The sequence below is a fragment of the Haemaphysalis longicornis genome, unplaced genomic scaffold, assembly GCF_048455015.1.
Source record: "Haemaphysalis longicornis isolate Haplotype H1 unplaced genomic scaffold, Haemaphysalis longicornis Haplotype H1 scaffold_7, whole genome shotgun sequence".
NCBI classification, from domain to species: domain Eukaryota; kingdom Metazoa; phylum Arthropoda; class Arachnida; order Ixodida; family Ixodidae; genus Haemaphysalis; species Haemaphysalis longicornis.
The window spans coordinates 60,723,849-60,749,170 of NW_027526422.1; the positions used below are offsets into that span (position 1 = coordinate 60,723,849).

The following is a 25,322-nucleotide window of genomic DNA, read 5'->3' on the forward strand; positions in this document are numbered from 1 at the left end:
AAATTTGATGACGCCCCAACACCCATGGAAGACACAAGCCAATCAATTAAACGCGCGCACCCGGTTTCCGCTTCGGTTGTTGGGGTGGCCCCCAAAATTAGGCCCGCCACCCTTCTCGTCCCACCCAACATTTCCGAATAAGCTCCCCTGTGGCACTAAAATTGGTACAGTGGAACTGCCGTAGCCTTTCTACGAATCGTACGCCTCTGCATCAATGGCTCCTTACGCAAGCCACACTCCCTCACTTTCTTCTTTTACAAGAGACAAGGCATGCAAAAGTTATCCCTGGCTATCGAGCTCTGCATGCCGACCCTATTACGCCGCTATCGTCCATTTACATTCGTAGGGATATCGCATATGAACAGGAAGACGTCCCCTCCTCATTACTTCCATACGTTACGGCCCTCTCCTATTACCCAGAGCCCCAGCAGCCACCCCTTACTCTTGTGAATGTCTACAATCCCCCCAATTCCACAGTCCTGCTCTCTCCTCTCTTTCGTTTTCTTCAATCCTTTCCCAAACGGCGTGACATAATCCTTGGTGGAGACTTTAACGCCCCAAACACCATCTGGGGATACTCGAACACCCTTCGTTCGGGCCGCCTTCTCCAAGCACACACCATGCAGGGTTCATATACACTCCTTAATACTCCAGACACGCCCACACGAGACGGATACGCGACACAACGCCCCACAACACCTGACCTTACCTTTCACAACGGACCGAATCCACCGGCAAGCTGGCAAGTCCTTCCGGATACCCTTCTCTCCGACCACCACATCATTGAAATTACACTCATGCTCACACACAAACCTAAGAAACGAGTCGTCACCCATACTAACTGGGACCGCTTTCGCCGCATGCGAGCCCAAGAACCAACAACTAGTAACTATGGCCTGTGGATACGATCGCTGAAGAGGGCGCAGTCTGAAACCACCACCGCCACCGTGGCCGACCCGCCGTCGGACAACCCCGATCCACACCTTATGCGTATGTGGAGACGCCGCAAACGCCTTCTTAGTCTTATACGTAACCAACCCCACAACACACAGCTAAGGCATAGCCTAGACACCCTGAACACCGACATACTAATTCACTGCTCCACCCTTGATTCAGCAAATTGGAATCGCATATGCGATTCCATCAACTGTTCGCTCCACACTAAATCACCTTGGTTTCTTCTCCGCTCCCTTCTTGGTCCTCAGCCGGCTCCCCTCCCCACTCTCCAAAAGCACCTTTCGCTACACGACGCTGACTCTCTTATCCGAGAGGTGACCGATTTATACATTCCGCCACCACTCCCTTCTCTCTACCCTGAGTACACAGGGCCTCCAAACAGTGATCTCGATCGCCCTTTCACATTACCCGAGCTGGAACGTGCTCTGGCTCAAAATAAAGCTGGTACCACTCCGGGCGCGGACCAGATCTCCTATTCCATCCTAAAAAACCTCCCTGACTCGGACAAAGAATTCCTTCTCTCCCAAATCAATGAATACTGGAGCACAGGTACGCTGCCTGAGGATTGGATTTCTTCCACCATCTCCCTCATCCCCAAACCTGGCAAGCCCCCCACCCTCCCAAACCTTCGCCCAATTTCTCTCACCTCTTGTGTCGGGAAGACGATGGAACGCATGGTTCTCGCGCGTCTCACAGACCTTCTCGACAGTACCAACTTCCTACCCAACAATCAGATCGGTTTTCGCCCCCATATGTCTACCCAAGACCTCTTTCTTCTTCTTCAGCAAACTTTCTTTCAGCCCTCAGGGTCTCAAGTTCATGCTCTCGTGACTGTGGACGTACGCAAGGCCTTTGACACCCTCCTTCACGACGCCATCCTTTCCCCGCTCCAAGACACTCATTGCGGCTCCCGCCTCTACTCTTATGTTCGTTCGTTCCTTCGCTCCCGACAAGCTCGATTCCGACTTGGGACCGCTCTATCCCCACCCATCACCCTTACCCGCGGTACCCCTCAAGGTGCCGTACTATCACCTACCCTCTTCAACCTCGGCCTTGCCCCCCTTGCCAGAGCCTTGTCCGAGATCCCCAACCTACAGTCGCTTCTATACGCCGATGACATTACCCTCTGGTGCACCCATGGGTCTCCGGGGGAGGTGGAACAAACGTTGCAATCTGGCCTTGACCTTATTTCTCAGTTCTTTGCCTGCTCAGGCCTGCAAGCAGCTCCAGAGAAATCAGAGCTGCTTTTACTCTCCACCAGTAAATACCAACGATCTGTCAACCCACTCTTGTCGCTTACCCTCGATGGCACTCCCGTCCCCCGATCTTCATCCTGCCGGGTTCTGGGATTTCCCCTCCAAGACCACTCCTTCTCCCATGTAATAAAGTCCACGATCACCACATGCCACCAAGTGACTCACTTGGTCCGACGGGTGGTCAAGCGGCGTGGGGGCATCGATGAACGCAGAGCCAGTCAGCTAGTAACAGCCTTCGCCCTGAACAAAATCTTGTACTGTCTCCCATACTGCACATTAACACAAGCACACATGCGAAGTGTTCAATCTGCCCTTAACACACTTTACAAAGCTGCCCTGCGTCTCCCAACACACGCCTCTACAGAGAAATTATACGCCACAGGTCTCTTCCTTCCTCTTCCTGATCTTCTGCGCCTCCACAGGGATCGACAGCTGGGCCGTCTGTCTGGCTCCGCGCAGGGCCATTGGCTGCTTCAGCGGGCGGGCATCAGGCCCATTGACTTTCCCCTGCACACCCCCCAACGGCCCCTTCCCAGTAACCTCCGCTGTGCCCCCATTCCCTCCAACATGACCCCACACCTTCACGAGGGCAGACGGCAAGCTCGCGCGTTTTACCACGACCCCTTCCCTCCGGACACTGTCACATGCTATGTTGACGCGGCGTATCACCCAGCTGCTTGCGTAATTATGTCCCGCCCCACTGACACCCCAATAACCTCCACAGCAGGACCTTACTCCCATCCTACTTCTCCCTTAGCTCTCGAACTCGCGGCGATCGTTCACGCAACTAGAGAACTAACTTCCCTACCCCCTTCCCCCCGCTACCGCATATGCTCCGACTCCATGGCGGCTATTCGAGCTCTTCGCGACAACCGAATTGCCGAAGATCTGCATGACGACCTCTCTGAAACTCTCACGCTCCTCTCCCCTGCCTCGGTCGCTGTGGTGTGGGTGCCGGGCCACTCAGGGATTATTGGCAATCAGCTGGCTCACCAGCTGGCCCGCGAGATTACTAACCGGGCGCCGGTGATCCCTTGGCCTTTCCCTCCCATGGCGGACGAGGCATATTTCTACAAGAAAACCCTCAAAGAGCACTACCAACACCTCCGGCACTCGCTACAGACTCTTCCGCCACCACACATTACCCTATCCATTGCACAAGTGCACACCCTTCGGGCAATCCAGCTGAACACCCTCACCACTCCGGCACGTCTTTACCACTACGGCTATCGCTCCGACCCATACTGTCCCAACTGCCCCGCTACGTACGCAAATGTTGAGCACATCCTTTTCTCCTGCCCCGCTGCCCAGCAGTCTCCTCATTACCCTAACCCCCCTCCTCCGAACTGGCGAGTGTGGTTGGCGTCGGCGGCCCTCGTCGACCAGCGAGCCATGATTCTTCTTGCGGAAGAGTACGATGCATAGGTCTTAATCTGACCAGAAATAAAGTTTTTTCTCTCTCTCTCTCTCTCTCTCTTGAAGTGGACCTTCCGGCATTGCTCCAGAGCAGTGCAAACACAGGGTGCCGCCGTACTTCGGAAATCTTCGGGAGAAGCCACCTTCGCGCTTAGTAGCTCGCCTTTGCGCATTTGCATCGTCCTTCGGGTCCTTGCGGTAGAAAAACGTTCGTGAGGCTTGGCAAAAAAATCCCAGGCCATCTCCCCTACCGTGAAGCCTAGGGGTGAAGCATGCAGTGTATAAGTGTATTCTTGGCGCCTTGGCGTTTTTGCCAACGAAGATGAAACCGTTGGAGGGTAGAGGTATACAGCTCTGCGGTAAAAGTCTCGTGTCTTTGATGCACGCAGCTCACTAGCGCGAGGCGTAAACGTGTGTCCCAGCGTTTTTTAGTACGCGTAACGTTCTAGCCCGTACTAAAAAAACACCGGGACACTCGTTCACGCCTCGCACTAGAGAGCTTCGGGCTTCAAAGACAAGAGACTTCTACAGCAGAGCTGTAGCGCGAGATGTAAACAAGTTTCCCGGTGTTTTAGTTCCGTGACTACATGAGACGATGATTACGACGACGATGACAGGAGACGTCAACAGCCCCAGCCCCTAAAAGTGTAGTGTATTGGTTCCGTTTGGCGACTGCGTCACATTCTGGCGAAACATCTTTGAAATCCTTGATCAAGCTTGCTAGTGGTTTTATGCACTCACTATGCACTCACTCGATTTCTCGCTCCCTGATAAAATCGTTATTATCATCATGATAATCATCACCACTACCAATGAAGTTTTTGTGGGAGAAGTGCTTTATCCGGGCGCCATTTTATATTTGTGACATGTATTGAACGTTCTTCAGGCGCGAACATTCTGCTTTAGTGAGGCAGTTGCTGCTGACAAGTAACGTATTCACTCGCTCATAAGATAGTTCAAAGGTCATCGTTTCTTTCTGCCGCAGGCTCCACTTCTGCCTCGAACCGCGATTGTCGCCACAATAACATTCCTGCGCCAAGTTTTCAAGTTTACGTTCTTGACATTTCGTAGCTACCGCTTGTAACGGCTCCTTAATGTCAAACGTCGTGAGCTCGAATAAAAGTTTTTTTTTTGTTTTTAATGCGTTTCTATTGAACCATCGTTTAACAGCCTACGCACGATCGTTTTTTCCTGGAAAGTTCTGTGGGCTGCTGTTTACCCCCCCCCCCTTCCCTTTTCCACGCTTACTTGCGAGATGCATCCAAGTGCCGTGTATTAACGAACGCACATTTGTATGGCACCCAAAGCCATGTTCGTGCAGTCGAGCCTTCTCATTGATACCGGAATTCGTCGATGCCACGAGCATTTAGAAGCTGGAGAAATATGTAAGGTGCACTTTGAGCGAAGTAATTTCGGGCTCATGTTTTGCGCATGCTGGAAAAAAATCGTGCACCCGTGCGTCTGATGACGACGGAGGTTGAACTCGAAGCTTTCTTGTTAGGGATTTCGTGGTTATCGTCTGAGTTTGGACGTTGATAAATCGCGCGCAGTTTGGACGTTGACGTTGCGGCTTTGACTTTGACCCTTCGCCATTTGATTTTGCACGAAGTTGGAGCTTCGCGTTCAATTATCGTCGTCGTTAGACGTAGGGGTGCTCGATTTTTCTGTTTAACTTTGCCTGTCCACGCAAACCCCTCGAAATCCAAACAGCTTCGGCCGTGTGGGAATGGCGCAATAGAATAGACGCAGCGCCACCTAGAGGGAATTCTAGGTGTCGTTGATAGACGTCCGCTTCATAACGGGAGGGACGCAGCTTCGATTCTGACCGCGGGAAGCGTTTTTTAAGTGCAGAGCACTTTCGGGGCTCGCCTTGTCGTCGTAGCTGGCTAGCTGGACCCAAGTAGAGCCACACGGCGTTCCTTCGTAGCAGCTGTCGTCGCGGCGTCCCTGAGAGGTTTCGAAAGCCAAGTGGTTTATAATATAGTCATAAGCGTTCGAAACTCGTGAACCGCTGGCGCTTGTCATACCACACCTCCTCGTTGTTTAGCGAAAAAAAAAAAAAACACTGTAGGTACATTTGAGGTAAAATATACATAACTGGCAGCGCCCGCGTTCATTTAGTTAGGAGCGCTGGTTGGATTGGTTTTTACGATAGTAAGCGAGAAAAAGTGGCAGTACAACGCCGAAACGTGCGGGAGGAACAACAAGCACAGAAAGAACAGAACTCCCGCTGGCGCAGTTTCGCGAGCACTGCGGAGGCGGGAAATTTGAATTGCATTGGGTGGTAGCAGTGGGCGGATACCTGCGCTACATACAGCCCATTATGGCGAATCACTGCTCTACGCTTCATTCAGCTTTCAAATTGAGTGCAGGTGCTTTGAAGTTTTTTTCTTTCACTCCATTCACGATCATCATCATCGTCGTAGAAAGTTGGCTTTCCTGCAATGCGTTTACGACGCGACATACGCCATCAGTGAGACGTAGCAAGCTTCGCTTTAAAAAGCGGCGCGTTAATTTAGGTTTCCCATGTCCGTGAGGGGGATAGGAGCGGAGGTCATAGTGCCGCAGACTTGCCTTCTTTACATTTTGTTACGTGCGCTAGCCGCGCCCGGCTTCCTTACACTAATTTTCGAGCTGAGCGCTGTTGCTCTTTTTGTCGTGTGCCGCTCCGGGCAATCTTGTTTGACAGGGATAGTGTTTCGTCCTGTCGTCGCTAGTCGAGACGACACTGTTCCTCGTTGATCGGCAGTGTTTTAGATCTAATTTTATAATTCCGGAAAAAATGGGTGCTGAGAGATAAATTCTCGCAGGGCGAACACCGCAGCACTCGACGCTCCGCCATGCACGTCACTCTGTTGACTGCTTCTTCGACGCTTGTTCGCACCGGTAAATGTTAACTTCAACAAATACCTTCGTTTTTCACTGCTTGACAATATTAATGCGGGGAACGAAGTAGTTGCGAAGTAGTAATTGCGTCTACTCGGAGGCAGAAAATGTATGGAAGCCTGGTGTAGGCTACTATATCTCCTCCTAATCCGACGACGCTGTTGGCCCCATGATCCGTGGCGCAACGGGTCTTGTTTCGCAGACTCGCTGTTGCTTCACCCGAGTCTCGTGGTCGGGGATGTCGTCGGCACGCGAAATGGAAACGGGATCTCCTTAATGTCGCGAGCGACTCTGGAGGAAAGGGAGGAGACGCTGGAGGAGGTGGTCCCTGGACGACGGTTCGGGGCTGCTGCTGCGGCGGTGGTGTTGCGTAGCGCTGGAATTTGTAGCACACTCGCATCGTCTGGCTGGGAAAGCGTCGACGTTCGATGAGCTCGGAGGTGAAGTCGGATGAGAGGCAACCCGAGACGCGTAGCGCGCTTGGGCGGAGCGTGCGCCAGTATGAGACACTTCATTTTTTCGAGGACAATGATATTAAAAGTAGGTGGCAGTCGTACTAAAAAAAAATTTCCCCTTTCCCACTCTCCCCCATCCACCACTGCGGCGTCTTACGACCTTCTTCAATAAACAGCCAATCAATCAATCAATCTGTTTAGCAAGTGGTAGGTCGAAGTTTACTGCTCTCTCTCTCTCTCTCTCTCTCTCTCTCTCTCTCTCTCTCTCTCTCTCTCTCTCTCTCTCTCTCTCTCTCTCTCTTTTAACTGTGGTCCCCTAGCTGAGACACCGCCGTGAACGAAACGGGAGGGCTAGTTAAGAGCGCAGACAGATTGCTATACTGAGTTCGCAGGATGTTATGTTCGTAAGCTCGTTGCACTTTTTTTTTTTTGTAAAGGGTTTCGCTTTCATCTATTTTTTTTTTATTTTCATAATTCGCGCCGCCGTGCTGCGGCCGCGTAGCCGTAATTCGCGCCTATTTCGAAGTCTAAATCACTTACGAGTACCGCAAACCCTCGTTTATAACGCAGTCACTTTATTCGGAGTGTTTCATGGTTCCAGGGCATAGAGAGCAAATCATCTACGCTTTTAACACATTATCTCTTATTACGAATTCCCTGTCCCGAGGTCTTTATTAGAACGATTGTATTTTTGTTTTTACGGAAAACTCATATTTGATGATCCTTGCTAGGATGTGTATACGCCTGCGGCTGCTCCTTGCGGTCGCTCGCTAAGCGTCCATCAACGTGATTGGTTCTCGACACCTCATCTTAGCCCGGATGTGCAGTAGCCGTTAAAGAAATACGCGGGGCAAGACGGATCTCAGGAAATCGAGCTCAAACTGGCACGCTGGGACGCTGCACATCCCCAATCAATGTGCGGCAAGAAATGCTATCGCACTTTTTTTTGTGCTCAGCGAATTCCTGAACACACATGCGACCCCATTCGCAGGGATTGTGCTGTCGTACTAAAGGTTCGTTTAAATTGATAGGAGTTGTGGTAGCTGTGTGCGCACGTGTCTGTCCGTGAAGATGAAAGCGTACGACTTACTCAGTACTGCTCGTTTTAACTTATGAAAATTAATCCCGAATGCAATCGACTCGAACGCTAAAAGAAAGTGTCATATAGGCTGGCTGCATTGCTGTTCAATTCCACTTTTGTTCTGAAATGTACGCTGAATCCGCCGACATAGCTTTAGACACTTTGGTAAATCTTGGATTGCCCTGGTGTAGCTCCGGCGCCTTAAACCCCATAAATTGAATTGAAATTTGGGTTTGTCTGCGAAAAAGACGCAGGTGTTCAGCCCTTTCGGATTCCAAACAATGCGTGTTTTCTTACTCTATCTTCCCCTAGGTAACAACAAAGCAAGCAAACAAACAAACAAACAAAGCGCGTCGACTGGAATTATCTAGACCAACAAACATCGCTTGCCGGAGGGGAGTCCCCGCGTCTTTGTCTGTGCTCTCGGTCGATGTGTCATCGTCTAAGGTGTCGCGCGTGGAATCGGCCCAGACCCGGATTGTTCTCGCTCGCCTTAATACTAGCGCGTTGCCGCTAGTTAGAAGAAGCCCGAGGGCGGAAGAAGGAGCCGGCTCGCTGCTCGCCTCTCTTGCCTCTTCGGGGCGAGGAATTGTTCCCATTGTTGTCTGCTGCTCCATGCGTCACTCCGGCAAACAGCTGTGGCCACGGCGGCTGAACGCCGAAATCTGTAAGCGGAGAATTTTTCGATATAGCTGCGGGCTGTATACAGCGTAATAAGCAGGGTTCTTAATAGATGTTTCACGGCTTTCGACTTTGTCACTTGTACGTGTGGTCCCGTTACGTTGAGTCGAAACAACGGCGAATTTTCAAGAAAAGGGTATACATATACTAGTGGCGAGAGAAATTAGAATACATAGATTGATTGATTGCAAGGTTTAACGCGCCGACGCAGCGCAGACGATGAGGCGCGCCGTAGTGGGGGGCTCCGGATTAATTTTGACCACCTGGGGTTCTTTAACGTGCGCCGAAATCTCGAACCCACGGGCGTTTTTACTTTTTGCCTCCATCAGACAGGCGGCCGCCGCGGCCGGGAATCGAACCCGCGACCTCGTGCTCAGCAGCGCAACGCCTTAGCCACTGAGCCACCGAATAGCTTGCGCTATTCCTCCTGTATACAAATGAGGGGATTGCGCAAGTGTCGGCAGTCTCAGCTTGTGCAGTGCTAATATTCGAGCAAGTGGAGATTGTGCGCAAAATCTTGTTCATTTTGCGCAAATTGGAGGTGCGCCCATCGGACGCATTGGAGGTGAGCCTGGGTGTCCATTTGCCGTAGGTCGGCGCAGCATGCTAATCTTCCATGCGCCTACTGCATGGTGGTCGTGAGGGTTGTGTTGTGATATGCGGTGTTACCTTATCGAATGCAAAATTAAGTCTTCATCCCCTGGGACAGCCTCTGGCACCCACCGGTAGCAAGCGCAATTTATTCTACTCAGCAACACTTTTTTTGTGTTTTTAGCTCCAACGACGTCATCCAGTTTCTCAGATGTTGGGATAAGCTATCTTGGCACGTCCTGATTAGTTACAGATAAGGGTGTCGCTCGCCTGAAGCTTCCCCTGCAGATCGAAAGCGACCAAACGTGTCAGTGTGTTGTTCGGACTCACGCAGGTTTTTTTCTTCGCTACCTCTTCCACGTTCCACGATAGCGTGACTATAGTTGATGACAGGGTAAGAATGCAGCTCCGCCCACAAGCGTTGTTTGGCCGCTAGCTGACTCTCCGCGGTTAGAAAAAATAGTTCGTTATATTGCAGCTGTTTATACCCATGATTACTAATATGAGCGGCTGACAGTATAACCATCTGATTATGATGTCGTTTATATATGTTTCATTCCGAAGAATTAATGATTTTCACAGGAAAAAGAAAAAGTCATCCTCATTGAAAACTGGCTCGGAGAAAAAAAAATTACTCACTAAAACAAAGATTATCCTTGATAGAAACTATTTCTGGTGTATTTTATGCTGAAATCAAAACTATCTGTGATTGTTTTTCTGTCTTACTGTTAGACAACAGAAATAAACATATAAACAACGCGCACACGATTTTTTGGGTCTGAATAGTTCGAATTTCGACCGCTGCACGTCGCTTAGCCGTCGTCTGCTTGGAGAAACATAATCAACATAATGGTCGTCGTTATATTTTGTCGGGCTCGTCGCAGTTCGACTATTTCTTCACTTCGCGTGTGCAATCATTGTCAAGAAATGTAGTCGGTACAATGTCTTCCACAGCCATCATCACCGCTAAATCAAGCGTCGTAAACGCAGGGTGGAAGAAAGGGGCGGTTCGTCGCCGCAATGGCTGGATGCAGTGCACGGACTGTGTAAGCCCAGGGTGAAAAGGAAACCAGCGGCGAAAATTCATCGGTGTCTTTCAGAAATCGGCCGCGATATCAACTCGCGGCGACGCACGCAACCGTGGAGGTCGCGATGCCGCATAAGGTGTCCTGCCTTGCGAAATCAGCTGTAGGTGCAAAGAAACAAGCGTTATTTTATTCCGCTTCAACGAGACGACAACACCGTATGGCGCGAGCAGAGGACTGCGGGATGTGAAACGTTACAAGACTAAGCATTTCTACTTCACGAGACACGCGAGTGGCAAGACGTCAGTTGGTTAGATTGACAGTATACAGTGTCATGCTTTCAATCCAGGCGACCATTTCCGAGGTGTTTCCCGGCGATGTAATAAAAGAGCTGCCGGCGTTTCTTTAGTGTCATATCACCACCGCGCAGTTTACAGTGGAATGATAACGCAGAGAACCCCAACTGGCAGTGAAAATTGATCGAAAAACACCCTTAAGCACTTGCAGCCGCCTAAAAAAATTACTGTTGCGAGCTTTTATGGAAAAAAACGAATAGTGACCTACAAATGCATCCGTCCGAAGTTCGTTTCCGAGTTGTGCTACATTCCACTTTCATTGGCTTTACACTCATGTGCAGCAGCCTACCATGAAGATATTTTTATTGTTGATTAGGCTTTTGAAATAGCATACATAAAGAAAATATTTGGTTCAACATGTAGTTGCTTTGCAGCCATGTCATGTCAAGCTTTTGTTGAAGCATTTTAATTTCTGATAATCTTCCCGAAGCCAATAATCTTCCCCTATGTACACCAAACAGTGACGTCGAACACTGACTGCCCCATACGAAACCTGAACGAACAGCTATACAAGTGCACTCAATTCTTACTGCACCTATTTAGACAACCACACTCAACAGGCCCAATGATATGAGTATGGACGTGAGATCTAAGTGAATTATTTAAAAATGTGCCGACATCTCCATGCAAGCATTTCCATTTTATTCACTTCTGCAACCAATCAGAGCACCAAACTGGAACAGGGAGAAGAAATATTTAATTCTCACTGCCCCTTGTCAAGGTGTCATGGGCTACTGCACAAGCATTTTCTATTCTTACCACTCTTTCCAGCCAGCAGCAGCAAAGTGGCAGCCTGAAAGCCTGACATTGGATCCATTTTTATTTGCTGCACCAGTGTTTTCAATGCCTAATGCAGCGTTAAAGCCAAAAGCAACGGTGTGTACGTGAAAAGCAGTGACTTCACAGCGTGAAGGTGTGGCATGAATTCATTCTAACGTACAACATACGCATCTTCAACTCTCACCACAACTTCATGGCCACAAACTACGTGTGTGCGAGAGAAGCAGCGATTTCATAGCCTGAAAGTGTGGCATGAATTTATTCTAACGTACTATGTAAGTGTCTTCAACCCTCACCACAACTTCATGGCTAGAAGCTACAATGTGTGCATAAAAAGCAGCGACATCACAGCTTGAAGGCCTGGCATAAACACATTCCAACGAATTTTATTAGAGCTTTCACTTCTTACCATAGCTTTCTAGTCAGAAGGAGCAGTTCAACCTTGCAGTGAGTTACATAGCATCTTGAAGAAGTGACCTAAAATCGTTGCGACCTGCTGAGTAAGTTTTTCCAATTTTTACTGCGTCTGAACCAGCTGGAAGCAACAGAACGCACAGAAAGCAGCGACATGACACTCTGGAGGCCTGAAGTTGAACCATTTTTATATGCCGCATCACTGCTTTCTATTATTCTTGCAGCTGTATAACCAGAATCAACAGTGCATGCTTGAAAAGTATGAACATAGCATTCTGAAGGGGTGACATACCTCATTTCTACCTGATACACAAGTGTTAGCAATTATTACTGCAGCTCTTCAACCTGAACCACCTTCAGTCACTGTTTGAAGGCTCTCCACAGTTGCTGGAACAATAAAAACATCTAAAAGTGGGAAGCGGTGTTGAATCTAAATTGAAGTATGCTCCATGATAAGACGCTCAAACATGTCCTCCACTCTGTATAATAACAGTCTATCATGACAGAGACACTGGAAATCTGAATGTCTGCCAATACACTGTAACCCTTTTGTTGAAACTTAAACTGCACAAGCACCAAAATGCAATCATTAAACTACAGCCATCACTATGAAACACAGCTGCAATAGACAAATTTTTATAACTCATAAAGCCCATCACACAAACTGCATGAAAATAAAGGGAAGATAAACTATTGGTTCATTCCTACTAAACGCATTCAGCTATTTCAAAACAACTAACAGCTCACGACACTTATGAGAAATTCCACACTGCACACGAAATACGCAGCCTCAGTACATGCATAGTCAGTTTCCCTGATGCCACTTAGTGTAGCGATGGGAACATACGCACTAATAAGCTTAGCAGGCATAATAAAAAGCTGCGCGCGTGTGTATTTTTGGCAATGTATAAAAAACTACGTGGTCATGTTGCGGGGCCACACATTTCCGGCTTCCTTCAACGACGTGGTTCAAAATCCACCAATCATGCAGTTTCGATGTTTATTTAGCCCTCTTATACATTTCAAAAATGCTACTGATGATTACGACCAACCAATGAGTCAAGAAACGAAACGCAACCACATTTGATTACCTCAACAATACTCGCACTCGTTCATACTTTTGTATGTTCGATAATGTGCCCATTGGCACAAACAGAACGCCATAGGCACCCGTCTCTCGCAGCAAGGCAGGTTCATACCGATTTTCTTAAAGCTACCCAACCCAGTCTCGGATAATTGTGCACGAACGTTTACTTCTTCGCGAGCCTCTGCAATAATGGTTTAATCACACATGTTTACGACAGGGAAAAAAAAAAAAAGAAAACGCCACACCGCTGCTCCGTTCGTACCCCGGCAGGCTAAAGCAATGCGCGAATCGGCAAGGAAAGATACCTTAAATTGTAAGATTTGGCAATCGTCTTAATGACGTGTTCGGCTGTACGAGCGGCCGTATCCGGCAAAAAAACACGCCGCACACGTTTGCACGATCCGCGTCGGGCCGGACGGACACCACGTAGGCCTGCGCTCCACATCGGGCGCAGCCTACGCTCACAGCAACATACGAAAACGCTTGCAACTTGTCACCGCTACTGCCGTAGACGAAAGCAAATCGCGTTATTTCGTCACAAAGGTTGCGTTACACCGACACAATTTCCACAATCACACCAGCAACAGATGCAGCTTCGACGCTTTGCCGTTCTCAGATCGAGTTCGTTGACGACGTTTCGAGTACGTAAAACAGCCCACCAGTGCCGCCACGATTTCCTCACGTACGTACAAACCACGACGCGGCAAGACACACACGGGACAGGTGACGATAAGCGGCTTCTTGATGCACTACAGCACATTCGTAACACAAATCGCCTACAGAGCTGTTGGTTCTGGGCAACCTCGTTGTCGCTCGACAGCGCAGCAGCGGTGGGGAAGCGAGCGCGGCCATATTGGAAGTAGTTCTCCTTTCAAATGTACGTCGCAGGCGTCACACAAACGGCGAGACGCCATTGGTTGCGGATGAACACAAAATCCCTTTGATCTTGAAAAGCCGCTGCAGAGTTAAGCTGTCACCAACTATAGTGTCAAGTCGCGTGTTCGTTGCCATGGCAAAGGTTTGGATCTATGGGGGAAAAAGCAGCTGCGTGTGCTTGCCTGCCTTTGTGTGCAGTTAATATCGTGCCATCGTGGTAGCTGTATCCGTTCCCTCACTCCTCGTTAAAACCGCGTCGGGAAGCACGCAGTCCGTGAGACACGGTGCATATCGTTCATCAACGGGAAACCGCCTGCGTTTAAACAGAGCGGTGTGCTTGTGGCACTCGTTTTGGGCGCGTGCGTGACAGCTGGTTTGGAGAAATTAACCTAGTTTTTCGTGCGCGATTTTTTTTTTTTTTTTTTTTTTTGTGCCCGCACGCACGTTTTAGCCGTGGAAGCAAACTGCAAGACCTTGGCGGAGCTATACAGCTCCGCACGTGTGCTCTCTCCTCGTGTCGCGTACCGAAGACTTACCCATCGTGATGTGAATGGCCCGTTCTTTCTTTTTTTCCTTTTTTTAACGCATACGCATTTACATGGGGACTCTCCGCGAGGAAATTCGTCCGTCCGTCTGTAAATCTTGATGTGTCAGCTTTCGAAGTATACGAAAAAAAATTAATAGGCAATCATGCTTTCCGATTAAGTGCATCCGTGTCGAGTAGTGAAGCCGACTCCCAAGAGGCTGGCTGTACACACTTGCATGTAATACACACGTAGGTCTTGTGATGATATCTAATAAAATGCCCTTGGATCGTCCATCATCCTTAAAATGGCTCATACAAGAAAGTCTTTTCAGCAAGGCATTTGTATATATTAGTGAAGCGGATTCTAAACAGGGTTGGTTTATAGCGCTCCATGAGGATACGTTATTAAGGTATAAGGCCCTAGGGCATTTCATACCTTTGTATAAGACGTCCGTTATTTCCCCCGGAAAAAGATTCTTTCCAGCAAACCATTCGTGTTTAACGTTGAAACCTACTTTAAGGGGATCGGGATCGGTCTATAGCAAAGCGGTTGTAAACAAACCCAATTGGCTCTTAGAGGCGGCTTAACCATGCATTCGACAATTCCAGCTATCAGGATTCTGCCATCTTTTCGTCCTCCGCCGCCTCCTTTTGTATTCATCTTTTTCCTCACTAATCTTGCTCCTCCTCCTCTGCCTTTTCGTCTCGTTCTCCTTCTTCGTGCCAAGACGTGGCCATGCTCTTCTGAAATCTCCCCCTTTCGGTCTGGGCATTGAACCGCTGGACGAGTCCCACGGGCGGCCGTCGCTCGCCTTTCTTGCCTCTGCCCGGGCGCGTTAAGTCGTCTGGGAGACGAGTCACTCGCGTGCGATGATGGCTTTTGAGTCGGCTTGCCGGGGCATCGACACTCGCTTCATCCTGTTCTCTCGCTAGCCCATTTGTTTTTTTTTTTTTTTCTTCCTCAGCGCCTCTTACATTTTATTTTCTGCTGGCCGCGTGGTACACTTCGTATTTGCTTCCTTTTGGAATTTCGTTCATTGAATGCCAAAGTTTAGGGAGCACCGACGTCATGTGGCCGGTGTATAACTGGGTCGATCGGCCGTGTCTTGATCCGGTAGTGCAGTTCTCGCATGCGTATAATAACGGCCGCTAGCTCGCTTGTGTTAATTAGGGCTGAATGAGGTACAAGGACTGTAATTGGATTTGGACGTGTGGTGCCGGCGTTTTTTTTTTTTTTTATGTGGGTGAAAGGGCAACGGGATCTCAAAACACCGACGTTGGGTCTGTACTGTTGCGTGTTACGAAGGGCAACTCGTCATCAACACGTTAATCCTAGCAGTATTGCACGTCGGCTATACAACGCTTAACATGCAGTGTTACACATACACTTGAAGCAATGAGTTCACCGTACTCTACCCGCATCCTTTTTTTTTTTACCGTTTTGTATTGGGAAGCCGTGCTGGCGTCCACTCCTACCTAGAAATCGCAACGTACTTCGCGCTAAGATGCTGTGCTTTATCGCTGAACATAGCATGTCTTGACGGTTTTAGAGACGATAGTCTTTCTTGGGCTACTTAAACCCGAAATAAAAATATCGTGTCCGTCCGTCCGTCCGTCCGTCCGTCCGTCCGTCCGTCCGTTCGTCCTCGATCGGTTCAGGCATCCGGCCAATAGTTAAAGGAATCCTTGGACGAGAAACTTATATAGGCAAAACCTTTCCGAACCACTGTATCTGGAAATATATTTTGTACTTGTCCAAAATGTAGATCAAAAAGAAAACATTAGGCATATTTGAGGCAATGCATCTATGCACAACTGGTACTCGCTGTGTTCTTTTAAATGTGTGCTTGATATTTGCAATAGCAAATAACAATACGCGCTGAGAACGACATTTTGGACCAAAAATACAAAAAGAGCTCGCGTGAGCCTAGGCTTCATGGAGGTGTTCCAAGTTCAACACTAAGCAAAGGTTCCAGTAGATGGCGCGAGCAGTTGAACGCGGGAAAACTGAATTGACTTGAGAAAGCCTCCGCCGTGTTTATCGGGAAAGGAGCGGCACGGTAGGGGAGAAGCGTGTGAGGGGGGCGGGGCAGAGAAGGGTAGAGAAGCACATGGCAGTGCAGCACAAGAATATCGTCTTTCAACAACATTTCCACAGAAACGAGCAGATCTCTTTCCGCGACATGGTGTATCGCGGCTTACCATTGCAAGCATACCTCAAGCCGGTGTGGCCGTGTTTCCTGAACTTAACGACGTCACTAGCTTGGCGAACCAACGCAGCCAGCTGTTCTTTCGCGAACGGAATTTCCGACGCTCTGCGTTGAAAGGTCTGGTCAACAGGCCGCTCTCTCCGTTCCGGTATACTTTAGTAGAGCTGTTTGGTATTTTTCTTCATGCCTTCTTTACTCTTCATGGTTGACATCCCGCGGCCTCGTGCTTCGAGTGTCGCGTGAGTGCGAAGCGCGCTCGGCGAAGGGCACCAGGATATTGCGCGACCGCGGGCTCTTTACCCGCGGTAAATGGCTTGCCGCGTTGTGGTCGCCGTCGCGTAAGTGCTTCTCAAACAGCCCCGCGACAGCTCGGTATGGTGCCCGGGAGCTCCTGCCGCCCGACACGCGGAGTGGATGAGGGGAAGAGAGAGGGAGGAGAAGGATATGGAGGAGGAAGAGAAAATGTCCCGGAAATAGATGAACTTGTGGTTGCGCCTGTGGACGAGAGGCGGAAACGCAGAAATGAAACAGAATCCCGTCGGTGACGACAGGAAGGAAGGAAAAAAGATGGCACTAGGCACTGGAGCACTTTAATGCTGGCCTGTATTAATAACAGGTGAAGTGGTCCATCAGCGCTGGGGTGGCTGCTGCTGCATTAAGGAGCTGACGAGTGCCGGCTGTATGCGTTTGGAGAGATAAGAACTCCGAGTTGCGTGGGCTCTGCTAGGAGGTCCAAGCGTAGCGGATACGCTGCGAACGAGAGTAGGCAACAAAGAGTATAGAGTTTGTATTGCGCTTGCGCCGAACGCCTATGGGTATACGCTCATTCACTACTCGCGTGCAGCTTGTTGCGTGAAGGCATCACTACCGCATTTTTACGTTGTATTGAAGCTTCACTAATCCGCCATTTACGGTATGTGTGACTTGGCGGCCACAAAATGTTAGCTGTTTCCAGTTATTATGCTCTGATAGTTGAAAAGAATAACACGCTTTTATAACTACATCTGAGCTTAGCGCGGCAAGTTGAGTTTCATATTTTCTTGGCTGTTTTTCTTGCGTGCGCTGGCTGGAGAAAAATGAACAGATTGGGCGGGGCATTTTCCGCGTATTCGCTGCATCGAGGTTCTTGTGACAGGTGTTAATGCTGGTGGGTCAATAGTCCCGCAGGGCTACAACTGCCCTGTTCCAAAGGCCTGGGCTGTACAGGTCGCCGAGAGTTTGTGGACCACAACTTTAAACGACCTCCATTTACTTTGTGAAAGTGGATTGAACGGTTACTTCTAAGCTTAGCGCGGCAAGTTGAGTTTCATATTTTATTGAATGTTCTTCTTGCGCGGGGCATTTTCCGCGTATTCGCTGCATCGAGGTTCTTCTCAAGACGTTATGATGCACAATCAACGCCTGTTAACAGCTATCGTTCTCTCTCGCTCCATCCCCCCTCTCTCTCTCTCTCTCTCTCTCTCTCTCTCTCTCTCTCTCTCTCTCTCTCTCTCTCTCGCTCTCACTCTCGCTCGTCATCGTGTGGCGGGCGCACTCGCACGATTTCGACTCGCTGCCGGCTCGTCATCGCCTTTTGAGCACCTAATTTCGAGAGAGCTTGGGGAGGGACGTGGGAGAAGTTGGCCTGGAGCGAATTACTTCTAGCCTCCGACCCTCCTCTTTCTCGTTAGTGCCCGCGCTTCTATTTCCGAAAGAGTTTATAGCTTCGCCAAGAAAGTGGTGCCCCGGGGAATGGCCAGACAGTGGTGGGAAATGGAAGCAACCAAAGGCTCGCATAACCGCACGCAGCGACCCTGTCGTCGCCGTCCAGCGCATGGGGAGGCATTTTCGTGCAATGGCTGCTCCGTGTGTATAGGGCGTTGAAGAGGTCGCTTTCTGGAAGTTCGTTGTTCCATGCAGTAGGACAGAAGTACCGCCGCGGTCGCGTCCTTCTGAGCCGTCCAGAATACGCAGCCATTGCGGGTTTCTTTTCACCGGGATCCGACGCGCATGCGTCATTTGCAGGCGAAAGCCACCGATTGTCGAAGAACGTCTTTACTGCTGCATCGTGTTTACGTCTCCTTCTCAGCTTTCTTCTCCTCGTATTTTGACGCGAATTACTCCGACAGGCAGAAATGGCCGCTATTCACGCCGCAGTCAGAGCCGTCCTCCGTGTGTACACGTGCCGCCACGTGCACGTCACGGTGAACGTCAACGCGCACGTACCATGTTGTTGCATTGTGGCACAGCGCCGGGATAGCGCAGTGATTAGCGCACTTGCCTCATGCTCCCGCAACCCCGGTTGAAATCCCACACCAACTAAAGCGCCTTTTTTAGTTCGGAGCACTTTAGGGCCGCGCCTTTCCGTCGTAGCTCGTTCGCTGGACCCAAGTAGAGCCATGTGCACGGCGTTCCGTCGTAGCCGCTGTCCTCGCAGCGTAACCCAGAGGCTTCTAAAGTCAAGCTGTTTATATAGTCATAAGCATTCGAAACTCGTGAACGACTGGCGTTTGTCATACATCTCCTCGTTGTTTAGCGCAAAAAACAAAAACAAAAAACACTGTAGGTACATCTGAAGTAAAATAAACTTAATTAACCGGCAGCGCCCGCGTTCATTTAGTTAGGAACGCTCGTTGCGTTGGTTTTTACGATAGGAAGCGAAAAAAAAAAGTGGCAGTGCAACGCCGGCACATGCGGGAGGAAAAGCCAGCACAAAAAGAACAGTTTCAGGCAGGGTCGCGCGAGCACTGCGAAGGCGGGAAATTTAAATTTCATTGGTGGTAGCAGTGAGCGGATGACGGCGCTACAGCCCATTATGGCGAATCACTGGTCTTCACTTCCGACAGCTTTCACATTGAGTGGAACGGCTTTAATTTTTACGTATTTATTTTCACCTTACAGGCACGGCCATTTTGTTACCCTTAGTGTTGACGGACAGCGACGAGTGTGGTCGCTTTTCGCGTTTGATGAGACCAGGGGCGGTATTCTCGAGTTTTGTCCCTTTTGCGTCCCTTTCAAAAGTGTCCCTTTTGGCGAGTCCTGATTGGCTAACTGCCAACAACCGGAAGTGACGTAACGCAAGCGCGGCAAACCTACTGCCAACCTTCCTCTATGCTGCCAACGTCCACCTCTTAACCGGAAGTTACGTCGCGATGAAAGGGACGTTTTCAAGAGGGACAGTTACGAGAATACCGCCCCTGAATTGTTCTCATTAAAAAAAAAAAAAAAAAGAAAAACTAACGTGCGTTCTCGCGAGAAGCTTTGGACATGGCTCAACAGCGAGGTGCGGTTTAAGTTGAAGTTCGGGGTTTTCTTGAGGTGTTCGAGCGGCTGTCCTGCGTGGTACTTTAAAAGTAGCGCACAAGCTTTTCGCGCGCCTGTCTTTCGCCCTTTTTGTGCCGAGCTTTTATACGGCCGCCCTAGATCGTCTGGGCGTTCGTACAGTGGGTACCTTTAACGACCGGCCGAGGCGCATAAAAAGGGCTGTTTGACGGGCCCGCCGTGGGGTTTACGTTGTTGGTCGCGGGGCCACAGCGGCGTCTGATTGGTTCCTATGGACACTTCGCTGTCGTCCGGCGGTTTTCCTCACTGCTCGCTGAGCCCGCATGGCCGCCGTAGCGGTCGACAGTGTTCCTGGAAACTGGACTTCGGGCCTGCGTTAAAACTCTCGTGAAAAAAAAAAAAAAAAAAATCAGGGAAGGAAGAAAAAAAACGCGGGCGTTTACTAGTATATAAGTTCTTGCCGTGCTTTCGGTGGCGCTGAAGATCTGGTTGTTAGGCTCAAAACCTACCCAAGCTCAGGTTAGAGCACTTGGCGAACGCTGTTATTTGAAAATTTTGAAAGAAGCATTGCAATGCGAATAGCGGATGCAAGCAGCCAGTCGTTCAAGCATCGGAAGCCTATATAAAACACCACATATTTAGCGAGTACATGTTTGGCGTATATAAAACGAGTGTAGGCGAGAGGTGGTTTTAATAGAGTAAACTCGCGTTATAACGAAATGGCTTATTTCGAAACCTTGCTTTTTTGTGAAATGTTACAGGGTGACTACTGCAGTGTACAAAAAGCAAATCGTGCGTAAAAAGCTTTGTATATTGAAAGCGGTGCATGAAAAGCTTTTAATCAAGCGTCGTTTATAACCGCGTCAATTTCATGTACCGAAGACGGCGTATAACGTATTTGGGCTAGTAGGTTTAAAAAGAATACTGCATATCCTCGGTTTAACGAAATCGCTTTATTCGAAAGCTCACTTTTCTCCGCGTACTTACTGCGGTGCATAGAAATCAGATTTCCCCGCTTTTAACGAAATGTCGGCTATAACGAAGTCGATTTCGTGTGCCGATGACTTCGTTATAACGAAAATACTGTACGCACAGTAACCCTCGTTTATAACGAGATTTGCGAAGTGTTACATGGTTTCGACGACTGAGTGCATAGAAAGCGAATCGTCCCAGCTCTCAAAAAGTGTCGCTTATAAATAAGTCAGTTTTTGTGCTCTGAAGACCTCGAATAGTGATGGTGTACTGCATGTATGAGCCAAACTGTCGACCCCGTGCGGAAGACTCCACGCGGAACTGTTCTTTCTGCCCTGTCGTATCCTGACGCCTCGCCGTCGGGAGGTCGGCCGGTGGGCCCAGTGGATACGCGTCGCTTTTTTGACCGTTCAGCCAGCGAAGGACGACAACCCGTTTGGTGAAGTGCGTGGGTATATAATATACCGGCGCGCGCTATGAATAGCGAAGGCGGAGGTCCGTGTATGCACGTCTATGGGCTCTCGAAGGAGGCTAATGGAGGGCCGCAGTGTCACTCGCTTGCGTTTTTTTTTTTTTTTCGTCTTCAATGTCGCGAGTCTTGTAAGTAGGACGCAGACGTGGCCAGTCGCGGGAGACGGCGAACGGAAAGAAAAATAAGAGCGGGAAATTTGAAAAGGGGAAGGAAGACAAGCGGCGAGCTTATACTTGCTCTTGCGTACAGCGCTTGGCGGCGCGAAAGTGGAACGTCTGGTCTGCCGGTTTTTTTCGGCGGCGTTGGAGGCCTGCTGCCTCTGTGTGTGTGTGTGGATGGCGAAGGGGGGGGGGGGGGGAGGTTACGCACGTGCCCACACGCGCACTTCACCCCTCCATACTCGGGCAAATCTTTAAAAAATTACTACAGAAAGTCTCCTCCTTCGTCTCGTCACGGCAGCCGGTTGTTCCTTTGCGCTACGCAAAGAGTGCGTTGATATCTGCTTATAAATTACTGCAGCGACGACAAACGACAGTGAGAAAAGCATACGATGTCACGTATTAAGCGCAGTTTCCTTTCGAAACGTTCCCGTGCGTTGACGTTACGAGTCCGTCGCCTCGGCGGAGTGATACACTACGTGAGCTATACGCCTCGAGCGCGGCCTGTAGGGGCGCCACTGAAATCCCCCTAGCGGCCCGCTTCGAAAGCAGGCGCGGGAGTCCCCGGCCCGCTCCCCACTGTCGCCGTTGCTTTTGGGGCTCGTTCAAGACAGCGATTTACCGTTTGTCCGCGTTCGAAATACCGAATAACGCTGAGCAGGCACTCTGTTTGCAAGCGTGGTATGTTCACGAGAGTATAAACGTTTATGACGCGAACTTAGTGAGATCTATATGAGCGCCGGGCGTGTGTCACAGGCGGGCGTCCCGAAGCCAGAATTTGCATGCAGCTGATTGCAATTCCGCTGCCTTGAAATTTAGTGACTGTGTCTCCGTAAGCAGTGTTTCCTCCGATGGTCATGTAGCGGCCATACACACTATGATGTAAATCGACTTTGTGCACTTAGAAAATCTAGCGGAGCACTCATACCTGACAGCACGCAAGTTACGCCTGCCAATATCACATATCAGATATTGATCAGTACCATGAACAAGCCAATGCGGCATAAATTTCACAAACATTGTACCAAAGAAGTACGATAAATAATGCAAAATTACACTCCGGAGTCAGCACACGACGACAAGTTTAATGCTGGGTCGACTTGTCCCGAGGTGAGCGCTCGCAAAGATTCATCTGTTACATTTATCCTCGACGAGAAGCGTGAAAGTGGGCTTATAGAGTAATCCGCGTCCGTGACCAAACTCTTCTTCGAAACACCGTCATACGAGTCGTGACACAGGGAGACTGCAGAATCTAGCATAAACCGAAATCAGAGACCCTTATCAGATACGACACTCTTCCAACGAGCCCGTGTGTACGAGATTTCGGCGCGCGTTAAGGCTCCAGGTGGTCAAAATTAATCCGGAGTCCTCCACTACGGCGTGCCTCATCGTCCCCGTTGCGTCGGCGCGTTAAACCCTGCAATCAATCAATCAACTCTTCCAACGACACCTCGTATCGCTTGTGAACTGCCTACCCTGTATTCTTCAAAAAATGAGTCCGCCGAGTGATCAGCCGTTTTTCAAGGCGAAAAACAAATGAAAAGTGAACACGCAGCTTGTGTGTGTGATTACTAAAACGTTCATTCGCTGATTTCGCTCCGCATTTGTAAACAACGATAGTTGAGCGTCCTCCTCCTCAATTCCCCCCCCCCCCCCCCCCCCCCATGTCTAGCGAAATATCAGTACATTTCGCATCTAGTTGGTCTGGTGAATACTACCTTGCTCAAACAAACGTCTTTAGCATTTGAGAAGCTGCACTCGTTTTTTTTTTTTCATTCCCGTACGACTATTCTATTTATTCCTTACTTGCAGACCATTCATTTTCCCATGGTTTTATTAACATATACCTTGGTTCTTACTATAAGGCATGAGTGGGCACATATCTGACTTAACATTTTCTTTTCTGTACTGAACATTTTCGCGTGGCTTATTCCCATAAAAGGCACAAGTTTTTGTCAGCTATTGGGTTATCACGTCCCCGAAACACATTTTTCTACGACGTACATATTCGAAGCAAAGCCGCATTTGTTGTCTGCGCTGCAAAACGAACCAACCTCTTACAGTGCCAATATCAGGTCTAAACGAGGCGACAATAAATAGAATTCACTTGTGCTGACGTGTTCGAAGGTGACAGCGGTGATATGCGGCTGCCATCGCCGACGCCCGCAAGAGCGGCCAAGAAGCGCGCAGAACCGCCTCCCCGTGTAGCTCTTGTTGGCGTTAGAGCGCTCTACCAAGACGCGGCTGTTTTTTTAAGTGCCCTAAACGTGCAGTTAACTTACAGACGTCACCATAACAAGTTGTTTAGAGCGCGGAAAGGCAAAGAGAAGCGAAAGAAAACCAAAACACTGCATGACCACATATCAGCCACGCAGCGCTAATCCCGCAAACGCCGCGGAGAAGCGGCGGCAGGCGGCGCAGCGATCGCGAATCTCGAGGCGTATTGCCGTTCCTAACTTGTACCCAAATGTACACACATGCACGTCATAAAAACAACGCACAAACGAGACCGGACTGGAGCTCAAGAAGACGCAAATGTCGTACAAGATTGTGCGCTGTTGTTTTTATGATGGATAGTATCCAGTTAGCCCAACGTTCAACGCTTTAGTACACGCACAGCATACGTGACGTGTTGGTCGAACTGTCCCGTTGGAGCAGAAAGCTACGATCGCCCGAATGAATTCTTTTGTGGAGGAAGAGGCTTTTGGCGAGGGCGTTCCAACTGTTGTGGCATTGTAGCGCAGACGCTTAATATTCGGTCCGTGGGCGCTATAGTGTATAGCTGCGTTTGGCCGTGGGCGACGGGATTTGCGATCAAAGGCTGACACGCACTGTGGACCCACAGATCGAGTTTGATCATAATCATGCGCGCGGGCAACTCAATCGCTGGCTAACCGGAAGCGTCCGCGCTGTTATGCTTGGCTCGCCTTGCGAGTGCTGGGCGTGTAGGCCGATTCTAGTGGGCGTTCTTTTAATTTTGAAGCAACCACCGGATAGGCATTTCTCAGAATCGAGCGTCGCCCTCTCGCTTCCGGATGTGACGCCATCGGTGACGTCGCAACCGCGTGTGACGAATATTGTGTTCGATTACACGTCCATTATAGAGACGTCATCAGCGACGGCAATAATAGGTACCGTACCTCTCCGCGACACTGATAATACCGCGGTAATCTGATCGTACACCACAAAACGTTTTTGTCAGCTGTCTCATCGAAAAAGAGCGGTATAAAATAACTAAAAAAACACGTACCCCGTGTTGTATACACACTGATGATAGAGGCAGAAAATATCTCTCAACCTTTTTTTTTTTCACCAATGGGTATTGATTGGCGGCCGAATTCGGTTTGTCTCATTTTCGTGCGTATCTCTCTCTCTCTCTCTCTCTCTCTCTCTATATATATATATATATATATATATATATATATATATATATATATATATTGCCGCGAACCGTACATTGGGTTTGTTTATTTGTGTTTTGCTTTTACCGCCCGGCTGCGCCGGTCTGCGTTATCTCTGCGCCAAGGGAAGCGCGTGTTCCATTCTTTCTTTCTGTGCCGCATGTGTTATCTGTTGTGATAGGGAGAGCATTCCGATCTAACGTGAACAGCCCAGAATAATCTTCTTGGATCTACTATGTTCTCGATGCGAATCGACGTTTCGAGAACCACGCGCGCCGAAAGATAAAAAGCCTGCAGTGCGGGCGCCGGGGCATTCGATTCGACGACACTCTCCTGTGCAAGTCACTTTGTTGACCGCTGCTTCGCCGCCTCTGTATTCTTTTGAGTTGTTAGGGGAGCACAAGTTCGCTCCAATAAACGTATTTCTCATTCAAGACAACTGCTTCGTCCTTGTCTTCGTG

General features: G+C 49.3%; 2 protein-coding genes across 6 annotated transcripts in view; both read left to right on the forward strand.

Moving 5' to 3' along the window:
• Med15 (mediator complex subunit 15) overlaps positions 1-25,322 on the forward strand; it is a 154,848-nt gene that overhangs the window by 84,468 nt on the left and 45,058 nt on the right. The gene's annotated exons all lie outside the window — the stretch shown is intronic.
• Positions 946-3,667, forward strand: LOC144145788 (uncharacterized). The gene has a single exon (XM_077677519.1). It carries the CDS (start codon positions 987-989, stop codon positions 3,636-3,638), a length of 2,652 nt encoding a protein of 883 aa, XP_077533645.1. The 5' UTR covers positions 946-986; the 3' UTR covers positions 3,639-3,667.